The sequence below is a fragment of the Moschus berezovskii genome, chromosome 13, assembly GCF_049115385.1.
Source record: "Moschus berezovskii isolate FMDL1 chromosome 13, NW_MosBer_1.0, whole genome shotgun sequence".
NCBI classification, from domain to species: domain Eukaryota; kingdom Metazoa; phylum Chordata; class Mammalia; order Artiodactyla; family Moschidae; genus Moschus; species Moschus berezovskii.
Window position 1 is genome coordinate 42,792,270 of NC_142472.1, and position 26,677 is coordinate 42,818,946.

Sequence of the window (26,677 nt, forward strand, 5' to 3'; positions counted from 1 at the left end):
CCCAGCTTCAGAGTCTTTTCCAATAAGTCAACTCTTCACATCAGATGGCCAAAGTATGCTTCTGCTTCAGCATCATTTCTTCCAATGAATATTCAGAGTTGATTTCATTTAAGATTGACTGGTTTGATCCCCTTACTGTCCAAGGGATTCTCAAGAGTCTTCGCCAGCACAACATTTCAGAAACATCAATTCTTCAGCTCTCAGCCTTCTTTATGGTCCAGTTCTCACATCTGAATGCAACCCACTCCTATATTCTTGCCTGGAGAATCCCACAGATTGAGGAGCCTGGTGGGCTACAGTCCATAGGGTTGCAAAGAGTCAGCCACAGTCAAGCCACTAGCATTACTACTACTACTGGAAAAAACATAGCTTTGACTATAAAGATTCTTTAATATTCACAGTATTGTATTAGGCACACAGGAAACACAGGGAACAAAATTACTTCATGAAGTCGCCTATTCTTTGAGGTCAAATGTAAGAAAAAATAGCTAAATACCTGAAAGTAAAAGTTGATTTGCTTTTGTGAAAGCACAACATGGGTCAGGTCTTGAGCAAACAGGTTTGAATTTGCTCTGACAAGCAGATGAATCAGCACTTGCTGCTTCTTCTGCTATGTTTTAGCAGGACACCAAGTCACCAAGGTTTGGGGGGAAGAGAAATGCCACTAGTTCAGGTTTTACATTAAAAAAGAGAAATCCTTTCGAGATTTCTGCCACTTTTGTGGCTTTAAAACTATCATCTGAGAAGTCTTAGTTATCTTCATTGGGGTTGTCTCAGGGCACTGTGCATGCATATAAGATAGGGCAGCCAGATCAAATGGGAGTGAACAGAGAGCTCTTGATATATATATGAATATAGAGATGTATAGATATCCATATCCATATATATATGGATATATACATATCCATATTTAGTTTTTGAACTGAATCTTGAAAAATGAAAGCAATTAGGACAGCAAAGGTAGCCATTTTAAGCAATGGAGTGAGAATAAGGCAAATCTAATGAGTAATTGTGTGGCAGAAGTGCCAACAAGTTTGGAAACGTAATGTTTAGAATCAGGAAGAGGTCAGCTCATAAAGAACCAATATGCTGAACCAAAAGATTTGAACTAAAAAAAAAAAAAAAACACAGTGAAACTTTAGAATACTGTCAAGGGGAGCAGTCCCAAGATGGCAGAGGAATAGGACGAGGAGGACAGTTTCTCCCCCACAAATTCATCAAAAGAACATTTGAACGCTGAGTAAATTCCACAAAACAACTTCTGAATGCTGGCAGAGGACATCAGGCACCCAGAAAAGCAGCCCATTGTCTTCAAAAGGAGGTAGGCAAAAATATAAAAGATAAAAAGAGAGACAAAAGAGGTAGGGACAGAGATCCATCCCGGGAAGGGAGTCTTAAAAAAGAGAGAAGTTTCCAAACACCAGGAAACACTCTCACTGGTGAGTCTGTGGCGAGCCTTGGAAACACAGAGGGCCACATAACCGGGAGGAAAAATAAATAAATAATTAAACCCCACAGATTACGTGCCCAATAGTAACTCCCAGTGGAGAAGCAGCACAGACACCAGCATCCGCCACTAGCAAGTGGGGCATGGGCAGGGAGGCCCAGGCTGCATTGCTTAGAGTAAGGACCAGGCCTGAATGCCCCAAGGGCAATCTGATGGAGCTAACTTGAGATAGCAAAGCAGACTGTGGGATAGCTACCCGGCAAAAAGGCAAAAAGCCCTAGAATAGTGTCAAGAGCTCATGTATGTTTTAGAAATATCCTTGCAGTGGAACCACTAGAGAAGCTAAGGATAGAGTCAGGCAGTCATTAGGGGGTATGGCATCAATCTGCAAGAAAATAAATGGGAATCTAAATTAAGTCACAGAAACTGTCAGGAGAGAGGTTTGAAAGCTATTAAGAAAGTGAAATATATGGGATTTTGTGACTTTCCATGCTATGTTCTCTTTTTTCCCTTTTGAATAAAGTGATGCATCTTATAGTGTTAGATCTGTGTAATTTTATTCCCACTTTCTGATTGATGTATATATAGTTAAGCTTTTAATAAATTGAAATGCTATTTTTTTCATATTCACCAAATCTTACATAGCAGTCCACTTGAAACGTGAACATTTAATCACTTAGTACATTCTGCCTGCATAAAAAAGCTCAATGTTATAATCCTCCAGTTATTACAAGATCTGTGCTCTCTCGGATACATTTACACTTCAATTACAATTACAATGCTTTCATCTTAACAGCTTCTAGCTTCTGAAGGATTACATCTCAAGGATTATGTTATAATGAAAACAAAGGTTATTGACTACTTTTCTCATTTCTTTCTGGGAGGCTTTGTTAGCTAAATAAAACTGAGGCCAAATTTATGCCAAACTGTTTCTCTCCCTCTAGGAAAACATAATGGAAGTTATAAGAAATCAAGAGTTTCTACTGCTTCCAGCTGAGGAGCTCCATAAACTCCTGGCCAGTGATGATGTCAATGTTCCCGATGAAGAAACCATCTTTCATGCATTAATGATGTGGGTCAAATACGACATGCAGAGGAGATGTAATGACTTGAGTATGCTTCTGGCCTTCATAAGACTGCCGCTCCTTCCACCTCAGGTAATTAGATGCTGTTTTTATACCTAAGACCGACTGAAAAATTCTGTGTTAAAATTAAATATTACAGCCAATGTTTTACTATTACTTGATGGGTGATGGTTCTGATTCACAAATCTGACACTTACTGAATAATGCCTATATGACTGTAGGAATGTCAATTTCCCCAAAGTTTAATTTATTAAATCAAATTATACTACCACACAAAAACTTTATGAGGCTCAAATTAGATAATATATGTAAAGTACTTAATCTCAATAGAATATTTTAAAGATTTTTAGAACACTGCAATTATTAATTATCTGCTTCCCTGTTTTGATGATTGATCTAACTACCTGTCTGTCTAGTACCTAGCTTAGTAACCTAAGATACAAGAGCATGATCATTTTCTAAATAATATATCTCCCTAGAATATTCTTATAAGCTCAAAGCTTGGGATTTCAAACCTTTATAGAACAATAAGATATATTACAGAATGGCAGAGAATTATGGAGTAACAGCATTTGGCAATTGGAACTATGAAATATTTTATAATTGGAACTAAAGAAAATCCACACACCAAATGTACAATCTACCTCATTTTATTGATAAGGTATGAAGGACACAGGTGATATGATAAAATACCAAGTTCATTCAGCTTATAAGAAAAAACATAATTAATTTTCCCTGATTCAGAGTCTTACGTCTGTAAAATAACTTCTAATGTTGAAAAATCATCCATGAATAGCATTGTTAATTCAGGGTATCTGGCATCTCAGGGTATCCAAACATAAGCTTGAAGGTGGCTCTGACCTTTGAGGTGATAAGTAAAATTATGTGCATGTGGGTGTACAATTTGTATGAGTTATATTAGGAGCCTGTCCATTTGAATCCAAATCACCACTGACATTTTTAACAATTCACATATTACTAAAAATGTAAGACAGGGAATTAGAAAATCAGGAAACAATAGACAAGCATAACCTATTAGTAAAAAGTGAAGAGAGAGGGAAGTAGGATCACAGATTAAGAATGGAAAGTTAGGAAAAAGAAAACATTGTGCCCAAACTGGGAAATATATGAACATTTATGAATAAGGTAATAATTGTATTTCATTTGGCTACTCAAATAAAGTAAAAGAAAAGAGAAATTTTATGGCAATACCACCTAAATGAATTATGCAAATTTATCCTAACACCAGGTCTGATTTATTGACTATACCAAAGCTTTTGACTGTGTGGATCACAATAAACTGTGGAAAATTCCAAAAGAGATGGGAATACCATACCACCTGACCTGCCTCGTGAGAAATCTGTATGCAGGTCAGGAAGCAACAGTTAGAACTGGACATGGAGCAACAGACTGGTTTCAAATATGAAAAGGGGTACATCAGGATGTATATTGTCACCCTGCTTATTTAACTTATATGCAGGGTACATCTTGAGAAATGCTGGGCAGGAAGAAGCACACGCTGGAATCAAGATTGCCAGGAGAAATATCAATAACCTCAGATATGCAGATGACACCACCCTTATGGCAGAAAGTGAAGAACTAAAGAGCCTCTTGATGAAAGTGAAAGAAAAGAGTGAAAAAGTTGGCTTAAAGTTCAACATTGAGAAAACAAAGATCATGGCATTCGGTCCCATCACTTCAAGGCAAATAGTTGGGGAAACAGTGGAAACAGTGAGAGGCTTTAATTCTGGGGGCTCCAAAATCACTGTAGATGGTGATTGCAGCCATGAAATTAAAAGAGGCTTACTCCTCAGAAGGAAAGTTATGACCAACCTAGATAGCATATTAAAAAGCAGAGACATTACTTTGTCAACCAAGGTCTGTTTAGTCAAGGCTATGGTTTTTCCAGTAGTTATGTATGGATGTGAGATTTGGACTATAAAGGAAGCTGAGCGCCGAAGAATTGATGCTTTTGAACTGTGGTGTTGGAGAAGATTCTTGAGAGTCCCTTGGACTGCAAGGAGATACAACCATCCTAAAGAAAATCAGTCCTGAATATTCATTGGAAGGACTGATGTTGAAGCTGAAACTCCAATACTTTGGCGACCTGACGCAAATAACTGACTCACTGGAAAAGACCCTGATGCTGGGAAAGATTGATGGTGGGATAAGAAGGGGACGACAAAAGATGAGATAGTTGGACGGCATCACAGACTCATTGGACATGAGTTTGAGGAAACTCCGGGAGTTGGTGATGGACCAGGAGGCCTGGCATGCTGCCATCCACAGAGTTGCAAAGAGTCAGACATGACTGAGTGAATGAACTGAACTGAACAGGCTCGTAAAAAATGAAGGAAACATGCATTTTGGTAACTGGACAAAGAATGGATTGTAAAGCCATGCACTGGATTTTTCTAAATCCCAGATAGGTTCTGATACCAGATATTCTCACAACTTGGGCATCTTCTTTCTGAATAGAAATGGCCAATAGTCACCAGTAGCCAAAACAAGTAGACAGCCATTAACTTATGATAGTTGATGTGGTAATTTGTCACTTTGATCCTACCACCGATTTCAGCTTTTTTGATGAAATCTAGGGAGCTTGGAGTCAAATTGGTGCTCAAAAATCATCGTATATAATAGGACACATACCAGAGGAGGCCAAAAACATGACCAGAGTCCCATCTTTTCACAATATGCCTTTTGTTCATACACTCCTTGTCCATTCTTTTGTCATTAAGAATGGGAGTTCCTCCTACATTTATATCTCTATGATTTTTTATATCTTCTTCACTGTTACATCAGAACAAAGATGTACATTATTTGTTCCTAAGCCTATGCATTATACATAGGTTTTTAATTCTGATTGGTACAACAGCTTTACTTTGATTAGTGAAACAATATTAAATAACATCAGAAAATAAATTATTATTGTGTTTTGCTAAAACTAACTAGTAAAGACTTTTACCTTTCATCGCAGTGCCTGATAGACATAAACACATCATTTACCTGCTTTCCATTCCACATCTCTCTAACTGGGAGCATTACAAGCATAAGTTTATATATATGTTCAAGCAACAGATGTGCAGGAAGAAAGAGTAAAACATATTTTCTTTTCATTAAAAAATGTATTTAGATATAGGAGGCTTTATCACTTCCATAACTAATGTTAATGAATTACATGCCTTTATACTTTGCCAACAAAGGTCCGTCTAGTCAAGGCTATGGTTTTTCCCGTGGTCATGTATGTTTTAAACTGTGGTGTTGGAGAAGACTCTTGAGAGTCCCTTGGACTGCAAGGAGATCCAACCAGTCCATTCTAAAGGAGATCAATCCTTTTTGTTCATTGGAAGGACTGATGCTAAAGCTGAAACTGCAATAACTTTGGCCACCTCATGCGACAAGTTGACTCACTGGAAAAGACTCTGATGCTGGGAAAGTTTGGGGGTGGGAGGAGAAGGGGACGACGGAGAATGAGATGGCTGGATGGCATCACCGACTCTGTGGACATGAGTTTGAGTGAACTCTGGGAGTTGGTGATGGACAGGGAGGCCTGGCGTGCTGTGATTCATGGGGTCACGGAGAGTCGGACACGACTGAGCGACTGAACTGAACTGAACTGATAAGCACTTTCCATACAGTGTTTCTAATCTTAAAAAGCACAATTTCAAGGTAATGTGCAGAGAGATAAACAGGTTCAGAGAAGTTAAGTGATTTTTCAAAGTCATAGAGCTAGTGAAAAATCCAGTTTTCCTGAAAATCTGGGCTTGCTAAATATGAACATCAGTTCAGTTCAGTTCAGTTCAGTCGCTCAGTCGTGTCCGACTCTCCGTGACCCCACAGAGACTTTTCTACTGTGAGTATATGTTCTTTCCTTATTTACTGTCTAACCTGGAAGATCATTAAAATGTTCTGAATATAGCAATTCTGAAGATTCTTATAAAAATGTCTGGGAAAGAAAGAAGAGTGAGTGAATTGGAACTAACACACATTTCTTTCTTTCTTTAGTCATCAAACGTATCTCATTTAATGTCTATAATATCCCTATGTAGTAAACATTCTTTAACAAATGAGTAAATTGTGAATCAACACGATAATCATCTTTCTAGTAAGTTGTATAGCTCTGACTACTCCTGTTGCATTTGATACTGTTTCTTTTCTCTCTGGTGAGAAATAAGTGCAATGTTTATTTCTGCTGTTAGTTTCCTATTTACGTCAATGTCCAACCAGAGTTTTAAAAAGTTGAATTATATCTAGAATTGTGCAGCCATTACATGAATTTTCAAAGCTGCTAAACATCTTAAGGTGCTTCAGAAAAGCCGAATGTTGATCAGAAAACAATTTTTCTTGATGGGCTTTCGGTTCAGCTCAGTTCAGTTGCTCAGTCGTGTGCAACTCTTTGCGACCCCATAAATCACAGCACGCCAGGCCTCCCTGTCCATCACCAACTGCCGGAGTTCAATCAAACCCATGTCCGTCGAGTCGATGATGCCAACCAGCCATCTCATTCTCTGTCGTCCCCTTCTCCTGCCTCCAATCCCTCCCAGCATCAGAGTCTTTTCCAGTGAGTCAACTCGTCAAATGAGGTGGCCAAAGTATTGGAGTTTCAGCTTTAGCATTAGTCCTTCCAATAAACACCCAGGACTGATCTCCTTTAGAATGGACTGGTTGGATCTCCTTGCAGTCCAAGGGACTCTCAAGAGTCTTCTCCAACACCACCGTTCAAAAGCATCAATTCTTCGGGGATCAGTTTTCTTCACAGTCCAACTCTCACATCCATACATGACCACTGGAAAAAACATAGCCTTGACTAGACAGATCTTTGTTGGCAAAGTAATGTCTCTGTTTTTTAATATGATATCTAGGTTGGTCATAACTTTCTTTCCAAGGAGTAAGCGTCTTAATTATAAAGTCTGACACTGTTTCCACTGTTTCTCCATCTATTTCCTATGAAGTGATGGGACCAGATACCATGACCTTAGTTTTCTGAATGCTGAGCTTCAAGTCAACTTTTTCACTCTCCTCTTTCACATTCATCAAGAGGCTTTTAAGTTCCTCTTCACTTTCTGCCATAACGATGGTGTCATCTGCATATATGAGGTTATTGATATTTCTCCCAGCAATCTTGATTCCACCGTGTGCTTCTTCCAGCACAGCGTTCCTCATGATGTACTCTGCATATAAGTTAAATAAGCAGGGTGACAATATACAATCTTGACGTACTCCTTTTCCTATTTGGAACCAGACTGTTGTTCCATGTCCAGTTCTGACTGTTGCTTCCTGACCTGCATACAGGTTTCTCAAGAGGCAGGTCAGGTGGTCTGGTATTCCCATCTCTTTCAGAATTTTCCACAGTTTATTGTGATCCACAAAGTCAAAGGTTTTGGTATAGGCAATAAAGCAGAAATAGATGTATTTCTGGAACTCTCTTGCTTTTTCCATGATCCAGCAGATGTTGGCAATTTGATCTCTGGTTCCTATGCCTTTTCTAAAACCAGCTGGACTGGTGCACGGGGATGACCTGGAGGGAGGATATGGGGAGGAGGAAGGTGGGAGTGGGGTTCAAGAAGGGAAACACATGTACACCCGGGGTGGATTCATGTCAATGTATGGCAAAAACCAGCCAATATGTTATTGTAAAGTAATTAGCCTCCAGTAAACAAAATCAATAAAAAATAAATAAAACCAGCTAGAATATCTGGAAGTTCACGGTTCACGTATTGCTGAAGCCTGGCTTGGGGAATTTTGAGCATGACTTTACTAGCGTGTGAGATGAGTGCAATTGTACAGTAGTTTGAGCATTCTTTGGCATTGCTTTCATTGGGATTATAATGAAAACTGACCTCTTCCAGTCCCGTGGTCACTGCTGAGTTTTCCAAATTTGTTGGCATATCGAATGCAGCACTTCCACAGCATCATCTTTCAGGATTTTCAATAGCTCAACTGGAATTCCATCACCTCCACTAGCTTTGTTCATCGTGATGCTTTCTAAGGCCCACTTGACTTCACATTCCAAGATGTCTGGCTCCAGGTGAGTGATCACACAATCGTGAATATCTTGGTCTTGAAGACCTTTTTTTGTACAGTTCTTCCGTGTATTCTTGCCACGTCTTCTTAATATCTTCTGCTTTCTGTCCTTTATCGAGCCCATCTTTGCATAAAATATTCCCTTGGTATCTCTTATTTTCTTGAAGAGATCTCTAGTCTTTCCCATTTTGTTATTTTCCTCTATTTCTTTGCATTAATCGCTGAGGAAGGCTTTCTTATCTCTCCTTGCTATTCTTTGGAACTCTGCATTCAGAAGCTTATATCTTTCCTTTTCTCCTTTGCTTTTCACTTCTCTTCTTTTCACAGCTATTTGTAAGGCCTCCTCAGACAGCCATTTTGCTTTTTTGCAATTCTTTTCCATGGGGATGGTCTTGATCCCTGTCTCCTGTACAATGTCACAAACCTCCATCCATAGTTCATCAGGCACTCTATCTATCAGATCTAGTCCTTTAAATCTATTTCTCACTTCCACTGTATAATCATAAGGGATTTGATTGAGGTTGTATCTGAATGGTATAGTGATTTTCCCTACTTTCTTCAATTTAAGTCTGAATTTGGCAATAAGGAGTTCATGATCTGAGCCACAGTCAGCTCCTGGTCTTTTTTTGCTAACTTCTCCATCTTTGGCTGCAAAGAATACAATCAATCTGATTTCAGTGTTGACCATCTGGTGATGTCCATGTGTAGAGTCTTCTCTTGTGTTGTTGGAAGAGGGTGTTTGCTATGACCATTACGTTCTCTTGGCAAAACTCTATTAGCCTTTGCCCTGCTTCATTCCGTGCTCCAAGGCCAAATTTGCGTTACTCCAGGTGTTTCTTGACTTCTTTCTTTTGCATTCCAGTCCCCTATAATGAAAAGGACATCTTTTTGGGGTTTTAGTTCTAAAAGGTCTTGTAGGTCTTCATAGAACCATTCAACTTCGCCTTCTTCAGGGTTACTGGTTGGGGCATAGGCTTGGATTACTGTAATATCGAATGGTTTGCCTTGGAAATGAACATAGATCTTCTGTCGTTTTTGAGATTGCATCCAAGTACTGATTTTTGGACACTTTTGTTGACCATGATGGCTACTCCATTTCTTCTAAGGGATTCCTACTCACAGTAGCAGATATAATGTTCATCTGAGTTAAATTCACCCATTCTAGTCCGTTTTAGTGCACTGATTCTTAGAATGTCTACATTCACTCTTGTCATCTCCTGTTTGACCACTGCCAGTTTGCCTTGATTCATGGACCTAGCACTCCAGGCGCCTATGCAATATTGCTCTTTACAGCATTGTACCTTGCTTTTATCACCAGTCACATTCACAACTGGATATTTTTTTTTTGCTTTGGCTCCATCCATTCATTCTTTCTGGCTTTATTTCTCCACTGATCTTCAGTAGCATATTGGGCACCCAACGACCTGGGGAGTTCCTCATTCAGTATCCTATCATTTTGCCTTTTCATGCTATTCATGGGGTTCTCAAGGAAAGTATACTGAAGTGGTTTGCCATTCCCTTCTCCAGTGGGCCACATTCTTTCAGACCTCTCCACCATCACCCACCTGTCTTTGGTGGCCCCACACGGCATCGTTTAGTTTCTTAATTCTGACAGTGATTAATGTATGGAATTTTTTTTAACTTAAGTTGACCTGTATGTATACACTATGTGTCTTATTACATTATAAATGTGATTATATTGCATTTTATATTATACATAATATATATTATATACATATTTGAAAGTGAATGTGTCAATCAGTCAGTAATGTCCTACTGTTTGCGACCCCATGGACTGTAGCCTGCCAGGCTCCCCGTCCATGGAATTTTCTAGGCAAGAATACTAGATAGACTGGGTATCATTCCCTTCTGCAGAGGATCTTCCTGACCAGGAATTAAACTAGGGTTTCCTGCATTGCAGGCAGATTCTTCACCAGACTCATATATATTTACATAAAATTACATAATAGGTAATATTTTTAAATATTAGAAATATTTAAAGGAAGAAGAAGCTACATTTTCCTAGTGTGGTAGGGGTTTTATTTCAAAAAGAAATAGTCCTTGGACTGATTGTTCAGGGAGATTTGAGAGAAGAATTTGACTTATCTTTTTATAATTCCTATAGATTTAAATGATACATTTCAGGTTAGTAACAGACCAATATTCAGAAGGCCAGATATGAGCTGCTTATAGTATTATTAAGCAAAACATAATAAGCTACTGACCAAGGCAAGAATGCAAAGGCAAAGGAGATTTAGCAATATTTAAAATTGCAAAAAAAGGGGGGTGGGGATATGTGCTTCTAGGGTAAAGTTAAACTAAATAACCTATAACTCTTTATATAGTTATCAATTTCTGTTTCTATTTAGTGAATGCACACACACACAGAAATTCTAAAGTTAAAAGAAAAGTAAGGAAGGAAAGTTATGACCACCTAGATAGCATATTAAAAAGCAGAGACATTACTTTGCCAACCAAAGTCCGTCTAGTCAAGGCTATGGTTCTTCCAGTGGTCATGTATGGATGTGAGAGTTGGACTGTGAAGAAAGCTGATCACCGAAGAATTGATGCTTTTGAACTCTGGTGCTGGAGAAGACTCTTGAGAGTCCCTTGGATTGCAAGGAGATCCAACCAGTCCATTCTAAAGGAGATCAATTCTGAGTGTTCATTGGAAGAACTGATGCTGAAGCTTAAACTCCAATACTTTGGCCACCTCATGCGAAGAGTTGACTCACTGGAAAAGACTCTGATGCTGGGAAAGGTTGGGGGCTGGAGGAGAAGGGGACAACAGAGAATGAGATGGCTGGATGGCATCACTGACTCTATGGACATGAGTTTGAGTGAACTCCGGGAGCTGGTGATGGACAGGCAGGCCTGGCGTGCTGTGATTCATGGGGTCGCAGAGTCAGACATGACTGAGTGACTGAACTGAACTGAACTGAACTGAAGCACAATGACAGAAGTTTTAGCAGAAAAGAAAACATGTTAAAGGATTGATTAGAGCAAAAGCATGAATGTAGACTATAGTAAGAGTTTGCTTTTATTAATATAATCATGAGGCAAATAACCAACTTTGCTTAAGCATATTTCAGTTCTTCATGTCTCACAATCTGCATTCCTATGTATGTTACTGAGTCAATAATGTTATAGAAGTTATTTCTTATGTTCTGAGGGGGCATCAGAGGGCAGACACACTGAAATCATAATCACAGGAAACTAGTCGATCTGATCACATGGACCGCAGCCGAATGTGGTCCACTAAAGAAGGGAATGGCAAACCCCTTCAGTATACTTGCCTTGAGAACCCCATGAACAATATCAAAGGGCAAAATGATAGGGTACTGAATGAGGAATTCCCCAGGTCAGTAGGTGCCCAGTATGCTACTGGAGATCAGTGGAGAAATAACTCTAGAAGGGATATAAAGGGATGGAGCAAAAGCAAAACCAATACCCAGTTGTGGATGTGCCTGGTGAGAGAAGCAAGGTCTGGTGCTGTAAAGAGCAATATTGTATAGGAACCTGGAATGTGAGGTCCATGAATCAAGGCAAATTGGAAGTGGTCAAACAGGAGATGGCAAGAGTGAACGTCGACATTCTAGGAATCAGTGAATTAAAATGGACTGGAATGGGTCAACTTAGCTCAGATGACCAATATATCTACTACTGTGGGCAGGAATCCCTTAGAAGAAATGGAGTAGTCATCATGGTCAACAAAAGAGTCCAAAATGTAGTACTTGGATGCAATCTTAAAAACGGCAGAATGATTTCTGTTCATTTCCAAGGCAAACCATTCAATATTACAGTAATCCAGGCCTATGCCCCAACCAGTAACGCTGAAGAAGCTGAAGTTGAACAGTTCTATGAAGACCTACAAGACCTTTTAGAACTAACACCCAAAAAAGATGTCCTTTTCATTATAGGGGACTGGAATACAAAAGTAGGAAGTCAAGAAATACCTGGAGTAACAGGCAAACTTGGCCTTGGAGCATGAAATGAAGCAGGGCAAAGGCTAATAGAGTTTTGTCAAGAGAACGCACTGGTCATACCAAACACCCTCTTCCAACAACACAAGAGAAGACTCTACACATGGACATCACCAGATGGTCAACACCAAAATCAGATTGATTATATTCTTGCAACCGAAGATGGAGAAGCTGTATACAGTTAGCAAAAACAAGACCAGGAGGTGACTGTGGCTCAGATCATGAACTCCTTATTGCCAAATTCAGACTTAAATTGAAGAAAGTAGGGAAAACCACTATACCATTCAGATACAACCTCAATCAAATCCCTTATGATTATACAGTGGAAGTGAGAAACAGATTTAAAGGACTAGATCTGATAAATAGAGTGCCTGATGAACTATGGATGGAGGTTTGTGACATTGTACAGGAGACAGGGATCAAGACCATCCCCATGGAAAAGAATTGCAAAAAAGCAAAATGGCTGTCTGAGGAGGTCTTACAAATAGCTGTGAAAAGAAGAGAAGTGAAAAGCAAAGGAGAAAAGGAAAGATATAAGCGTCTGAATGCAGAGTTCCAAAGAATAGCAAGGAGAGATAAGAAAGCCTTCCTCAGCGATTAATGCAAAGAAATAGAGGAAAACAAAGAATGGGAAAAACAAGAGATCTCTTCAAGAAAATTAGAGATTCCAAGGGAACATTTCATGCAAAGATGGGCTCGATAAAGGACAGAAATGGTATGGACCTAACAGAAGCAGAAGATATTAAGAAGAGGTGGCAAGAATACACAGAAGAACTGTACAAAAAAGATCTTCCCGACCAAGATAGTCACGATAATGTGATCACTGACCTAGAGCCAGACATCTTGGAATGTGAAGTCAAGTGGGCCTTAGAAAGCATCACTATGAACAAAGCTAGTGGAGGTGAGGGAATTCCAGTTGAGCTATTTCAAATCTTGAAAGATGATGCTGTGAAAGTGCTGCACTCAATATGCCAGAAGATTTGGAAAACTCAGCAGTGGCCACAGGACTGGAAAACGTCAGTCTTCATTCCAATCCCAAAGAAAGGCAATGCCAAAGAATGCTCAAGCTACCACACAATTGCACTCATCTCACATGCTAGTAAAGTCATGCTCAAAATTCTCCAAGCCAGGCTTCAGCAATATGTGAACCGTGAACTCCCAGATGTTCAAGCAGGTTTTAGAAAAGGCAGAGGCACAAGAGATCAAATTGCCAACATCCGCTGGATCATGGAGAAGCAAGAGAGTTCCAGAAAAACATCTATTTCTGCTTCATTGACTATGCCAAAGCCTTTGACTGTGTGGATCACAATAAACTGTGGAAAATTCTGAAAGAGATGAGAATACCAGACCACCTGACCTGCCTCTTCAGAAACCTGTATGCAGGTCAGGAAACACCAATTAGAACTGTACATGGAATAATAGACTAGTTCCAAATAGGAAAAGGAGTACGTCAAGACTGTATATTGTCACCTTGCTTATTTAACTTCTATGCAGAGTACATCATGAGGAATGCTGGGCTGGAAGAAGCACAAGCTGGAATCAAGATTGTTAGGAGAAATATCAATAACCTCAGATATTCAGATGATACCACCCTTATGGCAGAAAGTGAAGAGAAACTCAAAAGCCTCTTGATGAAAGTGAAAGAGGAGAGTGAAAAGGTTGGCTTGAAGCTCAACATTCAGAAAACATAGATCATGGCATCTGCTCCCATCACTTCATGGGAAATAGATGGAAAAACAGTGGAAACAGTGTCAGACTTTATATTTTTGGGCTCCAAAATCACTGCAGATGCTGATTGCAGCCAGGAAATTAAAAGACGCTTACTCCTTGGAAGGAAAGTTATGACCAACCTTGATAGTATATTAAAAAGCAGAGACATTACTTTGCCAACAAAGGTGTGTCTAGTGAAGGCTATGGTTTTTCCTGTGGTCATGTATGGATGTGAGAGTTGGACTGTGAAGAAAGCTGATGGCCAAAGAATTGATGCTTTTGAACTGTGGTGTTGGAGAAGACTCTTGAGAGTCCCTTGGACTGCAAGGAGATCCAACCAGTCCATTCTAGAGGAGATCAATCCTGGGTTTTCATTGGAAGGACTGTTGCTAAAGCTGAAACTGCAATACTTTGGCCACCTCATGCGACGAGTTGACTCACTGGAAAAAGACTCTGATGCTGGGAAAGGTTGGTTACGGGAGCAGAAGCGGACGACAGAGAATGAGATGGCTGGATGGCATCACCGACTCTGTGGACCTGAGTTTGAGTGAACTCTGGGAGTTGGTGATGGACAGGGAGGCCTGGTGTGCTTTGATTCATGGGGTCGCGGAGAGTCGGACATGACTGAGTTACTGAACTGAACTGAACTGAACTGATATTCTTTATCATTCAAAATTAACATGCTATTATAAAGTATACATTATATTAATTTGGTTTAGAAAAACAAAAAGAAGAAGAAAATTTTGGTAGAGGCTATGGATCTTAGTTGAGAACAGTAGCAGACAAAATGAGATTCAGAAAAGGATGGAAGAAAAGACATTTAAAAAATCAGAAGCAATAATGCTTATTTTACTCTCTATTGAAGTAGAATTGCTAATTCTGAAATAAATTCAATTGACTTAGCTATAGAAAGGAAAAGGAAAATTCAGAGAAATACATAATTGAGATGTAGTTTAAGAAATTGTGAATTACTTCTATTATCTTTTTCAATAAGTAAGGAACAGAGTTTTGCATAATAGTTTTCATGTTTTCCTAGATACCCAGGGGAGTTATAATTTCAAAGGAATTGGAAAAATATGGAAATTTCATTTTAAAGAATGGGTGATTTTGTGTACAATATACATATCACAAGGAGGTTATTCAGTTTGATTCACTAATTTTTCTGTATTTCCTTTTTTAAAGACACAATATAAGAACATGTTGCTATGCAAAAAAAAAAAAAAAGTTTTAACATTTTGTAACTATTGCTTCCACTGGTTTTAACTAATTTAATAAAATGAATCTTTGTAATAGTTACACATATATTGAATCATATGTGAAACCAATCACCAGTCCAAGTTCGATGCATGATACAGGATGCTTGGGGCTGGGGCACTGGGATGAACTAGAGGGATGGGATTTGGAGGGAGTTTGGAGGGGGTTCAAGATGGGGAACACATGTACACCCGGGGCAGATTCATGTCAATGTATGGAAAAACCATTACTATAATGTAAAGTAATTAGCCTCAAATTAAAATAAATAAATTTTTTAAAAAGTATATGTAAGTATTCATTTTGGTATGTTCTTTTCTAATGAGTCATTTTAGAAAGTAGAAGCATGGTACTCTCAAAAAATACAGTTGTATGTATGATCACACCAAAAGTCTTCAGGTAAATTCACTTTTACCACAGTCAGAAATTATTTAGAAGTTTGGAGATACACAGATAGACTTGTTTCATGTCTTAGAACTGGTATTGTTTATTTTTTTCTTTTTTGAGGCAACAAGGAGAACCATTTCTCACAACTTTCTAACAAGCATACCTACTGACTCTTAACATAAATAAATAGTATGAGTTGGTGATGGACAGGGAGGCCTGGCGTGCTGTGATTCATGGGGTCGCAAAGAGTCGGACACGACTGAGCAACTGAACTGAACTGATGTGCATAAATATTTATTTTCTGTAGCAAAATGTGAAAGAAAAAAAAAGGTTGCAATGGATAACAAAATATGGCCTAGGTTTAGAGGAGTATTGTTTATAATCAGAAAATAAAAAATTTAAAAATAACAAGGAGACACAAGAGTTTAACTTAAGGAAACAGATGTTACCTCTGTCCTATAAGAATTAATTTTCTCTATGCAAAGCTACAAGATATTTATTCCAAAAGATTTTGTTAATGTTAGTTACAGCAATACAAGAGGGGAGAGGTCCTCAACCATTTGTCCCACTGTGTGACAACTGATCAGATGCAAGAAACACAAAAACTGTTTTTCTATAAAAATTATAGCCACAGCTAAAAAAGCAAAACCACTAATTAAAAGCAAGGAAAATGACAAAGAATGAATCAATATAAAAAGAGCAGTTATAAATAAATCAAAAAGCTATCTATGGCTTTTCCAATAGTTGTGTATGGATGTGAGAGTTGGACCATAAAGAAAGCTGAATGCCAAAGAATTGATGCTTTTGAACTGTGGTGTTGGAGAAGACTCTTGAAAGTCCCTTAGACAGTAAGAAGATCAAACCAGTCAATCGTAAAGGAAATCAGTCCTGAGTACTTATTGGAAGAACTGATGCTGAAGCTCTAATATTTTGGCCACCTGGTTCAAAAAACTGACTCATTGGAAAAGACTCTGATGCTAGGCAAGATTGAAGGCAGGAGAAGAAGGGGACCACAGAGGATGAGATGATTGGATAGTATCATCGACTCATAGATATGAGTAAGCAAGCTCTTGGAGTTGGTGATGGGTAGGGAAGCTGGCATTCTGCACTCCATGGGGTTGCAACAAGGCAGACATTATTGAGCAACTGAATTGAACTCACTGAGCGGACTGATTACCAGTTTTTGTTACTTCTTCACTTTTTTTCCTTTTTGTTTCTCTCTGATTTGCTTGCAATGTGATTAATTAATGATTATACAAGGCCATTATCAAAGAAATAGTTTTTTCCATAATACTAAACTATAAGAATTTTTTTAATTGCATATTAAAGTTATTCTTCTTCAAAAGAGACCTGTTTTCAGTGTCTTTAAAGCAGAAATGCACAAACAATATATGCATCTGAAATCTAATAGATGTATCTTTAATATTATTTAGCTTCATGGTCATTTGATCTACTATGGCATTCACAGTTTAAGTTACAACATTAAGAAAATACAAAACCTTTTTATTTCAGCAACTTTTAGGTCAAAATGTTGTTAATTTTAAAAAGTATTTGCACATGCACAAACTCATACATTCATGTTACTACTTTGGTCAAGTAAAACACATGGAGGGGATGTTGTAACCTATTCTGAAAGCCTTTATTTTTGCTACGGTGTATCAAGTGTCTCTGCCTTAACAAAGGGTTGATCACAGTACTTCTGGTTTTTATCCCATCTTTCCTTATACTGAACCTTCTCTACTGCAATTACACCTTCTATATTTTCTACTATGAATTTTACTCTATATTGGATAATTTGAAGTAACCTACAAATTTTCATTGCTTCAGACATACCCAAAGCAAAACAAAATATCTCATATTCCTTTGACCAACTACTCCAGTTCCCTGTTCTTTTTTCCCAGCAAAAATATGTAGTCATCGTTTACAGTTACTAAATCTACCTAGTCGGAATCATCTCTTTCTTCAATCTGCAATAAAAGTTCTTTGAAATAATCATGATCACTCCAAAGAGTGCTGTCATTTGTGTTTTCATATTACTTGGCTTCTCAGCAGCCTTTGACACAATCTGGCCACTCTTATTCAATAATTGCTCATTCTTTCTACTTTCTGATGTTGCAATGACCTGGGGCATCACATGAGAATAGCATTTACTTCTATACTTTTAAATACTATCTGGGAGTCAATTATGAATTCTGATTATGTATGTCTAGCTCTAAAGTTTTCCTGAAAGATAGATTCAAATATCCTATTAAGTACTTGACATTTCTAGTTAGATATCCAATAGTTATTCAAAAATTCACATTTCCAAAATGAAAGATTTCAAAGTCCCAAATCTCCCCCACCCCTACTTCCAATTTTCAGTAAATATCACTACTAACCACTTAGTTGTTCAGACCTAACTCCTAGAATCATTTTTAATTCTCTACTTTGCATTACACTTAACATTCATTTCCTTAGGATCTCCTTTTCACTCATTCCAAACCATATCCTGAATCTGTGTGTGTGTGTTTTAACACATCTCTATAATCAAACACTAAAATGCATCACCAGTGACTTTCTCCTACACTTGAAATAGCCTGCTGTTTATTATTCTAACTTTTATGCTTAACTGCTGCCATAACTTCCATTCACCAAACAGAATTTTATAGTATGAAGCAATTAATGTCAAACTTAAGATTTAGACACTTAGGATTTCCCTGGTGGTGTAAAGGGTAAGAGTCCACCTGTCAATGCAGGGGACATGTATTCAGTCCCTGATCCTGTAAGATTTCACATGCTGAGGAGCGACTAAGCCCATGCAAGACAACTACTGAGCCCACACTCTAGAGCCTGCACACTGCAACTACTGAAGCCTATTCACCTAGAGTCTGTGCTCCGCAACAAGAAGCCACTGCAATGAGAAGCCAGTGCATCACAATGAAGAGTAGCCCACAATTGCTGCAAGTAGAGAATACCCGCACACAGCAACAAAAACCCAGTAGAGCCAAAAATTAATCAATTAATTACTTTAAAAAGAGATTTAGATAGTTATAACAAGATTTTAGTATTCCTGCCCTACAAGATCCTACAATTGTCCCATGATCACTCCTCTGAACTGATATCCTATCAGCTCTCAGAACACTAGAGACACACTGACATATCTTCTGTTTCTTGAGCATGTCAGGTTTCTTTCTTCTCTAGTACATTTGTAGCAGCTGATTCTGGGGATTAGAAACTGTGGTACCCAAGAGAAGAGGGTGGTGATACAGTTTTCTCAGGGTAAGCAATGAAAGGGGAAGCATAGTCTATAGATAATTAAAGACAACATTAAAACTGATTTAACATTGGTCTACTTTTATCATTGTAATACCTTGACAACTCTAAGCAAAGCTAGAAAAAACTTCCTACCTCCTGGGTACAACTGCCCATCACACCCCTTTTCTGGTCCTTCTTTGTCTAGAAGATGTTCACCCTATCATGGCATCACTAACTCATTTTTTTATAAACTAAATACATCTCACCTTCAATGTGTCTTCTTAGCATGTCTATATATTGCTTTCTTGCTTAGTGGTAATTTATTTGTTTTTACCTCTTTCCTTATAACTCTTCAGAAAATCAGACTTGAGTTTCTTGTTCACAATGTACCTATCATAGTTGATACTCAATAAGTATTTGCTGAATAAACAAATGGAAAGTTTATGTTAGGTCCTAGGAATTTTGACTTCATTTATTCTAGAATATTCATTGGAAGGACTGATGCTAAAGCTGAAACTCCAATACTTTGGCCACCTGATGTGAAGAACTGACTCATTTGAAAAGATCCTGATGATAAGAAAGATTGAAGGTGGGAGGAGAAGGGGAAGACAGAGAACAAGATGGTTGGATGGCATCAACGACACAATGGATGTGAGTTTGAGTAAGCTCCAGGAGTTGGTGATAGACAGGGAGGCCTGGCGTGCTACAGTCCATGGAGTCACAAAGAATCGGACAAAACTGAGTAACTGAATTGAAATGGATTCTAGCTGTCTGTTGCTAAATGATTTGTTTGGAATGTAAGAAAAAGCACTGTGTTGGCTTGTTATGTGCTGTGTACTAGTTGCTCAGTCATGTCTAACTCTGCAATCCCATGGACTGTAGCCTGCCAGACTCCTCTGTCCATGGAATTATCCAGGCAAGGATACTGGAGTGGGGTGCCATTCCATTCTCCAGGGAATATTCCAGACCCAGGTCTCCTGCTTTGCAGGCATATTCTTTACCATCTGAGCCACCAGGGAAGCCCACGTGTTGGTTTTTTACTGTCAAGCTAACAGTGGATCACTAGGAACACTGTCATCAAGGGGAATCATAGCATATTGATTCAGATTTTGCTAAAAATAAACCTATTATTGAATGGACAAAGGGAGGCCAATCTTAAATAGGATATGACCTCTCTCTTTATTCTGTTAGATAAACTAATAAAATAAATTTATCAAAATGAATAATACATAAATTAGTTGTGTATTTAAAAATAAAATGTCTTAAGAAAAATTGGTTTCATTCTCATGGATAGCATAATAAACCAGAAAGCAAAAGTTCATTCCACAAAGAAAGGAAAACTCAACTTAAAGATAAAACTAGCTCATAAGCATTTTTGTACTATTAAATAATATACATAGAAGTTTTCAAGAGACCACACAGTGCAAGAAAAATTACTTTTCTGAGTTAAACATTAAAAAAAGAATTTCTCTTTCTGTTCATGCTTATTATATAAGGATGATAAAATTAAAATTGAATATGTTAATTTGTAAGAGGACTAAGAAAAATTGTGGAACGTTTTCAATAAAGCATAAACCATTTAAATCATGCAAACTTTTCAAATGATTTTGATTTATGACTTGGAGGAATTTAAATGAACTATTAAAGCTATTTTAATATTTCAGCACATAGAGTTTATAGAGATGAAATCTGGAGATTAAAACATGATCCTTAGACTTAAGAAGACTTGATCTTTCAGCAAATTTCAAGGTTATAGCCTATGAAGAGAAAATTTACACTGATCCAATTATAGAATTATTTTTTAATTTTGATAAGTGATTTGTTTGAGATATATGTAAAACTCAACATTCAATAAAAAAAGATCATGGCATCTGGCCCCACCACTTCTTGTCAAAGAGATGGAGAAACAATGGAAATAGTGACAGATTTTATTTTCTTGGGCTCCAAAGTCACTGCAGATGGTGACTGCAGCCATGAAATTAAATTAAAAGATACTTGTTCCTTGGAAGAAAAGCTATGACAAAACTAGACAGCATATTAAAAAAAACAGAGATATTACTTTGCTGACAAAGGTCTGTCTAGTCAAAGCTGTGATTTTTCCGGTAGTCATGTTTGGATGTGAGAATTGGACCATAACAAAGGATATATTCTGAAGAACTGATGCCTTTGAACTGTGGGTTGGAGAAGACTTGAGAGTCCCTTGGCCTGCAAGATCAAACCAGTCAATCCTGGGGGAAATCAGTCCTGTATATTCAATGTAAGGACTGATGCTGAAGCTCCAATACTTTAGTCACTTGATGAAAAGATCCAGTTCTTCAGAAAAGATCCTGATGCTGGGAAAGACTGAAGGCAGGAAGAGAAGGGAATGACAGAGGATGGAATGGTTGGATGGCATTACTAACGTGATGGTCATGAGTTTAAGTAAGCTCTAGGAAATGGCAATGGACAGGGAAGCCTGGTCTGCTACAGCCCATGAGGTCACAAAGACTGAACAACTTAACAACAGCAACAGCAATACATAAAATACAAATATTCTTGCATCCTTTTGTCCACATTGCTATTTTTATAAAATATTTTTTGCTTGTTACTCTTTGAGGAACAATAAGGCAGCTTTGGAGTGATGCAACTGATGATCTGCCAGAATTCAAAGAAGGTGAAAAAGCAAATCATTAAATGTCTAGAAACCTGTTCTAAAAACTTTGCAATTTCCTAGGGGGATAATGGAAACTGTTTCAGAGTTCAGAGTAGAGGAGAGGTTGATCTAATGTACATAGTTCAACGGACTCTCTCTTGTTACTGTGTTAAGAGCACACTGGTGGAAAACAAGAGAAGAAAATGGAAATCAGTTAGTAGGTGATAGAAGTTTAGAGATGAGAACTTTTTGAAGAAGTCAGATGAGGGTAATGAGTTAGTAGCAATGAAAATAGTGAGAAGCATTTTCATTCTGGATATAATTTAAAATAGAGTTGGTTAGTTGGGAGAAAGAGAAAAGAGAGGAATCAGAGAGATTTTTTATTGTTGCTGTTGTTGCCTTAAGCTCCACTGAGGAAGGATGTACTATTAAGATTTCTATGGGTCCTTTAAGTGGAGATGTTGAGTAGGCATTGAATACATCATTTAGGAGTTGTGCTGAAATGGCCAAGAGATAAAAACTAGGAACTGTTAGTCACTCAGTTGTGTCTGACTCTTTGTGACCCCATAGGATGCAGCCCACCGACTCTTCTGTTCATGGAAATCTCAAAAAAAAAAAGAAAATACTGGAGTGTGTTGCCATTCCTTTCTCCAGGAGATCTTCCCACCCCAGGGGTCAAACCAGGGTCTCTTGCATTGCACGCAGATTCTTTACTGTCTGAGCCATCAGGGAAGCTAAAAACTAAGAAGCTGCTGTCACAAATATAACTCGAAAACATGGTGTGAGGTGGTATCACAAAAGAAGTCTGTACCAATAAAAGGCAAAGAAGGCTGATGTTCTAGGACACTGAAGTACTATAAAGGTAGAGACAAAAAGAAGAAAGCGCCTAGTGACTTAAATGAAGAAACTAATTGTATAGAATGAAAACCAAAGGAGCTTAATGTCCTGGGATTTGAGAGAATACACCATAAGAAAGGAGTGTGGATGCCACTCAGAGGTCAGATAGACTGATGCCCAATAATTGATTTTTGAACTTAAGAAAATGAAGGCCGTTGATGACTTTGACAAAATTATTTTCTGTAGAATAGAGCTAATAAAACATCAAAAAACTGGAGTTTAAAGGTGTAAATGCATAGAATCTTTATTTTTTTATTAACTTTATTTTTTTTTATTTTACAATATTATATTGGTTGGTTTTGCCATACATTGACATGAATCTGCCCCAGGTGTACATGAGTTCCCCTTCCTGAACCCCCCTCCCACCTCCCTCTTCCCCTTAGAATCTTTAAAACTGCAAAACCGAACTGAAAAAATAACCTAAAAGTTGCTGGAATTGTCAGCATGGGTCAACTGATGAGAAACAAACATTGAACTTCAACATAAAAATTTAAATAAAGAATCATTAATTATAACAAATATTTAGATAAGGAAAGTAAGAAAATAAGATAAATCTAATACAGAAACAGCAGATACAAGGAGTAACTACTTTAAGGCTAATACCAACCCCCAGAACTGAGATCTGGATCTCCTTCAAGAGGAAAAAACCATTGATTTCTAGATGGTAGAGAAGTCACTACGTTAGTAAAATAATGGCAGAACTTGAGAGAAACCTGTTCTCTAGAACTTATTAGAAGTCTTCTTGACATGTCCCCAAAGAGACACCCTACTGCAAAAATCACCTGAGGAGTCAAAAAAGGCAGTTTCTAAGTTCTTCCGGCCAGCATGCACTGCTACTGATGCTAAGTCACTTCAGTAGTGTCCGACTCTTTGTGACCCCATGGACTGCAGCCTACCAGGCCCCTCCATCCATAGGATTTTCTAGGCAAGAGTACTGGAGTGGCTTGCCATTGTCTTCTCCGCAGCATGCACTACAAGAGGCAATTACTGGAGAGCTTGCAGGCAAATCGCCACATTATTGTTATTTAGTGGCTAAGTGGGTTCATACCAGGAAACAAAATCTGCAGTGTCTCTTTAGAGCCCTCTACGTCAATGCTTACTTAGTGTTGTTTGGCAAAGAAAAATTACTTAAAGAACCTAGATAATTTTTTTTTAAATAATCTAAAAGAATGATTTTGGAACTAAAAGTTAATAAATTGACATTAATTGTAAAACTAAGGGGGTGGAGTCAAGCATGTTCATATACTAACAGGTATGATCTAGAAGAGAGGGAAATTTGATGATGTATGAGAGAGGGAAGGATTGTCTGAAATTTTTCTTTTTAAAAAATTAATTTATTTTAATTGGAGGCTAATTATTTTGCAATATTGTGATGGTTTCTGCCATATATTGACATGAACCAACCATGGGTGTACATGTGTCTCCCCATCCTGAACTCCTCCTATCTCCCTTCACATCTCATCCCTCTGGGTTGTCCCAGAGCACCAGCTTTGAGTGCCCTGCTTCATGCATCAAACTTGCATTGGTTATCTATTTTACATATGGTAATAGAGTTGGACTGTGAAGAAAGCTGATTGCCAAAGAATCGATGCTTTTGAACTGTGGTGTTGGAGAAGACTCTTGAGAGTCCCTTATACTGCAAGGAGATCCAACCAGTCCATTCTAAAGGAGATCAATCCTGGATGTTCATTGGAGGGACTGATGCTAAAGCTGAAACTGCAATACTTTGGCCACCTCATGCGACGAGTTGACTCACTGGAAAAGACTCTGATGCTGGGAGGGATTGGGGGCGGGAGGAGAAGGGGACGACGGAGAATGAGATGGCTGGATGGCATCACCGACTCTGTGGACCTGAGTTTGAGTGAACTCTGGGAGTTGGTGATGGACAGGGAGGCCTGGCGTGCTGTGATTCATGGGGTCGCGGAGAGTCGGACACGACGGAGCAACTGAACTGAACTGAACTGAATATACATTTTCAAATCTATTCTCTCAAATCATCCCACCCTCGCCTTCTCCACATAGTCTGAAAGTCTGTTCTTCGTATCTCTGTCTCTTTTGATGTCTTGCATATAGGGTCATCATTACTGTCTTTCTAAATTCCATAATGTAATGTAATGTTAGTCGCTCAGTCATGTCTGACTCTTTGCAACCCCATGGACTGTAGCCCGCCAGGCTCCTCTGTCCATGGAATTCTCCAGGCAAAAATACTGGAGTGGGTGGCCATTTCCTTATATAATCTAAATTCCATATATATGTGCTAATATACTATATTGGTGTTTCTCTTTCTGACTTACCTCACTCTGTATAATAGGCTCAAGTTTCATCCATTTCATTAGAACTGACTCAAATGACTTCTTTTTTATAGCTGAGTAATATTCCATTGTGTATATGTACCACCACTTCCTTATCCATTCATCTGTCAATAGATATCTAGGTTACTTCCATGTCCAAGCTATTGTAAACAGTGCTGCAATGAACACTGGGGTATATGTGTCTCAATTCTGGTTTCCTCACTGTGTATGCCCAGCAGTGGGATTGCTGAGTCATATGGCACTTCTATTTCCAGTTTTTTAAGGAATCTCCACACTGTTCTCCATAGTGGTTATACTAGTTTCCATTCCCACCAACAGTCTAAGAGGGTTCTCTTTTCTTCACACCCTCTCCATCGTTTATTGTTTATAGACTTTGTTATGGCAGCCATTCTGACCTGTGTGAGATGATACCTCATTGTGGTTTTGATTTGAATTTCTCAGATAAAGAGTGATGTTGACCATCTTTTCATGTGTTTGTTAGCCATTTATATGTCTTCTTTATAGAAATGTCTGTTTAGTTCTTTGGCCCATTTTTGATTGAGACATTTATTTTTCTGGTATTGAGTTGCATGAGCTGCTTGTTTATTTTGGAGATTAAGTCTTTGTCAGTTGTTTTGTTTGCCATTACTTTGTCCCATTCTAAAGACTTCCTTTTCACCTTGCTTATAGTTTCTTTTTTGCACAAAAGTTTTTAAGTTTAATTAGGTCCCATTTGTTTATTTTTGTTTTTTTTTTCCATTAATCTGGGAAGTGGGTCATGGAGGGTCTTGCTGTGATTTACATCAGCGAGTGTTCTGCCTATGTTTTTCTCTAAGAGTTTTACCGCTTCTGGTCTTACATTTAGGTCTTTAATCCATTTTAAGTTTATTTTTGTGAATGGTGTTAGAAAGTGTTGTAGTTTCATTATTTCACAGGTGGTTGACAAGCTTCCCCAGCACCACTTGTTAAAGAGATTGTCTTTTCTCCATTGTATTTGTTTCCTCCTTTGCCAAAGATAAGGTGTCCATAGGTGCTTGGATTTATCTCTGGGCTTTCTATTTTGTTCCATTGATCTGTATTTGAGTCTTTGTGCCAGTACCATATTATCTTGATGACTGTAGCTTTGTACTGTAGTCTTAAGTCAACCAGGTTGATTCTTCCAGTTCCATTCTTCTTTCTCAAGATTGCTTTGATTATTGGAGTGTTTTTTATTTCCATACAAATTGTGAAATTATTTGTTCTACTTCTGTGAAAATACTATTGATAGTTTGATAGGGATTGCCTTGAATCTGTAGACTGCTGTGGGTAGTATACTCATTTTCATTATATTGATTCTTCCAATCCATGAACATGGTATATTTCTCCCTCTATTTGTGTCATATTTGATTTCTTTCATCAGTATTTTATAGTTTTCTATATATAGGTCTTTTGCTTCTTTAGGTAAATTTATTCGTAAGCATTTTATTCTTTTTGTTGCAATGGTGAATGGGATTATTTCCTTAATTTCTCTTTCTGTTTTCTCATTGCCAGTGTATAAAAATGCAAGGGATTTCTGTGTGTTAATTTTATATCCTGCAACTTTACTATATTCATTGATTAGCTCTAATAATTTTCTTTGGCCTCCTCATGTGACGAATTGACTCACTGGAAAAGACTCTGATACTGCGAAGGATTGGGGGTGGGAGGAGAAGGGGACAACAGAGAATGAGATGGCTGGATGGCATCACCGACTC

General features: G+C 38.1%; 1 protein-coding gene across 2 annotated transcripts in view; it reads left to right on the plus strand.

The window, feature by feature from the left end:
• The window catches only part of KLHL1 (kelch like family member 1), a 525,596-nt gene that overhangs the window by 292,417 nt on the left and 206,502 nt on the right, over window positions 1–26,677 (plus strand). For both annotated transcript variants that reach the window (XM_055426442.2, XM_088842848.1), the window contains one exon: window positions 2,392–2,604. In XM_055426442.2, coding sequence (XP_055282417.2) covers window positions 2,392–2,604 — 213 coding nt within the window. The remainder of the gene's footprint in view (window positions 1–2,391; window positions 2,605–26,677) is intronic.